This window comes from Palaemon carinicauda, chromosome 28, assembly GCF_036898095.1.
Source record: "Palaemon carinicauda isolate YSFRI2023 chromosome 28, ASM3689809v2, whole genome shotgun sequence".
Lineage (NCBI taxonomy): Eukaryota > Metazoa > Arthropoda > Malacostraca > Decapoda > Palaemonidae > Palaemon > Palaemon carinicauda.
The window spans coordinates 42,740,939-42,747,544 of NC_090752.1; the positions used below are offsets into that span (position 1 = coordinate 42,740,939).

The following is a 6,606-nucleotide window of genomic DNA, read 5'->3' on the forward strand; positions in this document are numbered from 1 at the left end:
ATTTGTTTTGCTAATGCAAAATTTAAGTAATAATAATAATAATAATAATAATAATAATAATAATAATAATAATAATAATAATAATAATAATAATAATAATAATGAGGGAAACCCAAATGCACAGAAATTAATTTATTACACATTATCTTATGGTATAAAGTGGACAAGTGAAAAATATAATCAAAACAGAAAATCTTGAGATATTTCTATGATAAATTGGTTATTTGGTTTATGAAAGGATATCTTAACACAGATATATTTGCTAATGAAAAATATTCTATTGAACAAAGGAATTATTTGTTAAAAACTGACTTTATGCAAATACATTGCTTAGAAAAATATAAAAACTTAGGATTTTCTTTTTTCTGAGTAATGGGAAATTTGGTATGAATCATCTTCGATCTCCGACAAAATCTGTAAAATGAAAATTTTAATAATTAAAGAAAAATAAATTTTATTTATTATAAACATCATAAATATCAGATTTTGAGATCAACAATAGAAATATGTGGAAGGTAACTTACTTTTGATTCATTGCCAGGAAATTCCTCTAAGATGCTCTATGTAATTGCCCAGGTTTATGAATTTGAAATTTTTAGATATCACAGACTGTTTTTTTTTGGGGGGAGGGGTCCTACTTGTTTATAAAAATATGGATAATCTTATAAAAATAATCTTTTAAAAATTGGAAGACTTCTCGCTGCTGGAATGGTAACTACTGCAGAAGGTACGGGAGGAGAACCCGTCCCCCTTCTGAGTGGACTGCTTCACCCTCTTCTCCTCCCACTTGTGAGCACCTTCGTCGTGGCTCTCATGTTCCGACCTGGCCTCAGTCGTCATCTTCCGGACGCTGTCTCCTGAAGCAACGCCTCCTGCCCTCTTTGGGCACTGCACAGTGAGGATCCCGTCGGAGGATATAGCTGAAGCTATGGTGCTGATGTCGAAGGATTCGGGCAGAAGGAAGCGGTGAGAGAAGGTCAACGAGTTCGAGGACTTGGCTTCGCTCTTTTCCGCTTTGCCTTCGATCACAAGTTCTTCTCCTTCAACTCGCACAGTGATATCCCCGTTAAGGAAGTCCTTGGCATCCACAGCAACCTGCAATTCAATAAGGGTCAGAGGTGAGTTCCCTTTGGTACAAAATAATGATATAGAAAGGATCTAAAAAAAGAATTAGAGGTGAGCTCCCATTGGTACAAAATAATGATATGGAAAGGATGTGAAAATGGTAAACCATGACTGCTATCATTTCCAAATTAAGTAATATACAACAATCTGTAGAATCCACTGACCTTAAATGACTCATTGTCTTCTTGGGCATACAGAGCTTGATTCTCAACTCTCAGGTCACTCTGACGAAGACTTCTGTAGGCTGTCATGCAGTCTGTGTTGTTCACAAACCGCCTAGACTTGATGAGTACATCTTTGACTGCCTCCTGGAAGTTCTTCTGGTAGCCTTTGAAGAAAGTATCTTCGAGGAAGAGACCTTTTTTGGAAATAGAAAGGTAGTGAGGAACTGCAGAAGTGCACACAAGATTGTTTGATGTCTTATCACAGCAAGAACTTATCTTTTCATTGCCGGCTGCGTTTAACCTCTGATGGGAAACACGATGCTCGGCATTCTTCTTAAAAGTAGATCCAGCGTCTGTTATACATTCTTTTTGTACTTTTATTTGATCGCCAAACGAATGTGTCTTATCATGGATAGAGGTTTCTTCTAAATTAATTGGAACGGTAAAGTTCTTCTTCTGTAGACTGACAGACTGTGTTTTGGTACTATTTGATGACATGTCCACAATAACTGGAATTACACGATCTGTGACTGTTTGGTTTATCAGAGATTTCTGATGAGCACTTTCCCCATGGCTTTCATCCTTGCATATCCTGTCAACCTCACTTTGATAACTTGTACTCTGTCTTGCATGGTTAGATATCTCCTCTATTTCAAGTGGAATGATATGCTCCTTATCATTCTGGCTGGTTTGAATTTCCTGATGAGAACGGTCAGCGTGTCCTGTGGCACATTCTCTCTGCACTTTTATTTGGAGGCCGACATTATGGCCATTAGTGTCAGTGGGAATAATATTCTTATTGGATATCTTATCATCAGGTGGAGAGGAAGAACTCAATGAAGAATGATGACTTTCTTGCAGCTTCCTCACCTCCACATCCTTGGCATCTTCTCTCTTTACAGTCACAGGATAGGAAACTTCCTTCACCTGAACAGGCGATGACTGAAAAAAAAAATTCTGCATTATAGATTTTTAAAAAATGAAGAAAATTAGTGTCTAATTTTTATGCATATATGAAATAATGCGATTGTTCTTTTTGTATCTCAAAAGTGAAACGCCCGGTAATACCTTCTTTGGGGCAGTGATTGTCAGTACACCATCTGAAGACATTACTGAAGAGACAGATTCAAGCTTGATATTTCCTGGCACAATGAAACGTTTCATAAAACGTTTTATAGATTTTGATCCTCCTTCCTTTTCTATGTGACCTTCAACAACTATCTCCTTGTCATTCAGGGCTTTTATTGTTATTTCACCACCATTCATGAAGTCCTGGACGTCTAGTACAAACTGGAAATAAATGACAAGTATTTGTCACTGTGGAATAGTTTCACTTAATATTAGATTTTATGGCAATGTCATTGATGAATACTGTAAACGATGAGAAAAAACTCACCTTGTGGTTCGTTTCGTCTTCTGTCGTCCTAACAGCTTGGGTCTCTTCTTTTAGGTTTTGTAGCCGAAGTTTTCTGTAGGCAGACAAGTTATCTTCCATGAGCATAGAAGTTCTTGCTCCCCACCTGGAGAGAACTTCTTGGACTGCAGACTGGAAATCATTGTGGACACTTTTGAAAAACGAGTCACCGAAGAAAGGTCCTCTGAAAGAAACTGGAAGGATGCTGAAACCAGACGTAACGGGAACTTCATAACAATTCTTGTTCTTGTTCTCAACCTGCAAGACATTTGTCTTCACTGTAATGTCCTTGTGTTCTTGAGAACTCTTCTCTTTACTCTCTGCCTGTTTTTCTTGTTCTATCGGGATATATTTTGTCTGTGATTCTTTCACTTGTTCTTCTTGCTGGACAGGGATAATTTTTTCAGTTCCTGTAGTTGTAATAATCTTCACTGGTACTTTAATTTCTCCCTTTAGAGCAGACATCTTTTCTGATGCCTTGTGCCAAGATCCAATCTTCTTGTTGCAATCTCTGCAGTAATACACAATGCCATCTTCCTTGTTCTTATCTCCCCGTGAGTTTAGAATAGAATGATTTGATGATGAATTACCAAAATAATGGCTTTCCTTCACATCCTGTGAAACTTTTCCAGACGCTGTGTTATTATCAGCTTCCTGTGAATGACAGCATTGAGTAGTAATATCTTATAATTTTTACTGAATAGTTTTCTGTATTAATTTTTTTTCTTTGCTGATAGTCATTAAATAAAACCTAATTTGGCTTAAAATTTTCAAAAGTTTAAAAAATTCAGTTTTTGTATGTGAAACTGAGTACGTTTAACATAAGAAAAACCATGGACTATTCTAGTGTTCTAAACAGCATTTGAGAGCAATTAATTTTTGCTATTCAAAATCAGTTAAATTAACTAATTGAAATAGTAATGTGCATTCCAAACGGTTCAACTATCATTTATTTTTATTTGCTATCATGATTTAGGTTATATGGTCATAGCTTGCTTACCTAATTATAAATACAAATAAAAAATGCTCACCGTTTTCGGTGCTTCTATTGTAAGTACCCCGTCGGAGGAAAGTACTGAGGTGACTTCAGCCATGTTGACGGTACTTGGGAAAGTAAATTTCCTGCAGAATCCTCTGGAAGGGAAGGAGCCTTGACCTTCGACGACAACTTCCTTCTCTCCCAAGACCTTCACTTTGATGTCACCTTCCATGAAGTCTTGGACATCCATCACAACCTAAGTAAAGTTATGCTGTCAGAATTGTTTAATAATTCATAAATTATTTAGTGCAAATTGAAAAGAATTTTCATTTCATTTTGAGACCATCGACAGATGTAATGTCCTACCTTATGGGTTGTGTTGTCGGACACGAGAGTAGATGCCTGTCTGTCCTCTTGATTGCTTTTAGCTTTCAGCTGTCTGTAGAGGTTGAAGCTGCTGTCTAGAGACTGGCTGTTAGCCATCCATTCCTCCGTTAGCTTGTCCATTTCCTTCCACTTGGCCAGTATCTCCTGGATGGCCAAGTGGAAGTTGGCCCGGGCGTTTTCGAAGAACGAGTCGCGGAGGAAATGTCCCCTTCGAGAAATGGGAAGCCAGAATTCACCGCAGTCTCTTGCAATTGCTCTGCACTGGCAGATGCGTGGCATCATATTGAAGGCTGAGTTCTGGCTGGTGAATGGGCTACATTTTTCGATGGGGGCCATTTCACTGAGAGAAGAGATGAATTTCAAATATGAAGAAGCGAGATGGATCGGCTAATGTGGTGCTTTCCCGAAGTTCCAACGAAGCTGCGAAAATGAGAGTAGTTTCTTCAGGGAAGTGGACGTGGTTAGGCTGGTCCAATAGGTAGTTGCTTACTGACGTTCAAGGGGAAGGTTGCTCAGATATATACCAAATCGACGCCAACTCTCTTTTGAAAGGCGGCCAATGTTTCATGGCTCCGATGCAGTTTATGCATCACTCTGCCAAATATACTCGACAAATAACTTGGATGGAATGCAGAGGGGGTGTTATTGTCGTTGATATGGTGACGTCATTGTGATCTTGCTGTTCAGTTTGCATCCGGTATAGGCCTACGTTTTAGCGGAGGAAGGAAATTATCAAAATAAATCTATTATAAATTTTAACACGCTTGTCGCAAAACCAGACATACATATACACGTATATTACTTTGAACAGTTTTTTAATGAAAATAAAAATTAATATTCATCAATTATGTTATTTGATAAATAACAGATAATAACAGATTAATTACTGATAAACTATTTTAAGGCATGAAAAAAGCAATTCAAATATATGCACACACATATGTTTATATGTAGGTTTGTATGTGATATACAGCATATATATATATATATATATATATATATATATATATATATATATATATATATATATATATATATATATATATATATATATATATATATATATATATATATATGTGTGTGTGTGTGTGTGTGTGTAATTAATTAGATAGATATGCTCACTAATAACTGTTTACCGTTGAAGGTGTCGCTACAAAAGTCATAAAATAACTCAATGACATAATCGTCCCCTGACGGATGAAACAAGGATGAATATCCTGTGCAGAAAACTTCCCAAAAATTATTGATTCACATGTCTATTCTCATTGCTCTTCAGCACCACGTTTACCCTTGCACACTAAAAGCACCATAAACTTTTCTCTATTTTTCTAGTAATTTATATTTTTATTGATAACAAGAAACTAGCTTGTCAGCATTTTTTTTTATCTCCTAAAAGCTTTCCTCCAAACTGCTCCAAATTATCTATTATTTTTGCTAACTGTTCATCGCCCATTCTCTCCACATGACCAAACGGTCTAAAACCATTTTGCTTAATCAGCAGTGCCAAAGGGGGGGGGGGGGAGTTTGAAAATGCCCCTGGACTCCAAAGTAGGATCATAAAATAAAAGGATGTAATTATACCATTACAATTCCCTCAAACTCACCATATCTATCTATGTCTATCTATTTACTATATATATATATATATATATATATATATATATATATATATATATATATATATATATATATATATATATATATATATATATAGGCTATATATATATATATATATATATATACAGTATATATATATATATATATATATATATATATATATATATATATATATATATATATATATATATTAACATCGGCTGTTACTTATATACTGCAGAACAAAGGCCTTAGACATATCCTTCCACTTGCGTCTGTTTATGGTCTTTCTATGCCAGTTTACACTTGCAAACATCCTCAGTTCGTCGATCCATCGTTTTCTCTTCCTTCCTCTGCTTCTTTTACGATCTCTAAGAACCCATTCAGTTATTCTTAATTCTTAATGTTCATCTATTGTCTGTTATTCTCATTTTATGTATGTATATATATATATATATATATATATATATATATATATATATATATATATGTATATATATATATATATATACATATACATATACATATACATATATATATATATATATATATATATATATATATATATATATATATATATATATATATATATATATATACTCGTATTTATATATTGAAGGCAATATCCTTAATGGCGTCAATATGTTTCCTGCAGGAATCTTTATGTTTCCACAGTCTCTTTAAATGTTCAGACTTTGGCCTTGTTTTTAATAAACAATGATTATTCATTTTCTTAATACTTTATTCCCCACATCACTGTTTCGACAAAACTATAGCCTTATCAAGTGATTACTGGTTTACAGAAGTTTACAATTTCTTTTATACATCAGCTTCTACAGATATTACGATTAATTAAAAATAAAAAATTAAAAATTAAAAATTGAAAATTAAAATGTGAAAATTTTCAAAGTTCAGAGACCCTTAGATTATGAAGAGGATAG

General features: G+C 34.6%; 1 protein-coding gene across 1 annotated transcript; it reads right to left on the reverse strand.

Annotated features, from left to right (window-relative positions):
• Positions 1-299: 299 nt before the first annotated feature.
• On the reverse strand, positions 300-4,546 carry LOC137622011 (uncharacterized). The gene is made up of 7 exons (XM_068352493.1): positions 4,049-4,546; positions 3,735-3,938; positions 2,686-3,357; positions 2,358-2,579; positions 1,290-2,231; positions 525-1,095; positions 300-414 (listed from the first exon to the last, which is right to left on the reverse strand). The coding sequence occupies exons 1-6, from the start codon at positions 4,403-4,405 to the stop codon at positions 679-681; spliced, it is 2,814 nt and encodes a 937-aa protein (XP_068208594.1). The 5' UTR covers positions 4,406-4,546; the 3' UTR covers positions 300-414; positions 525-678.
• Positions 4,547-6,606: the final 2,060 nt, after the last annotated feature.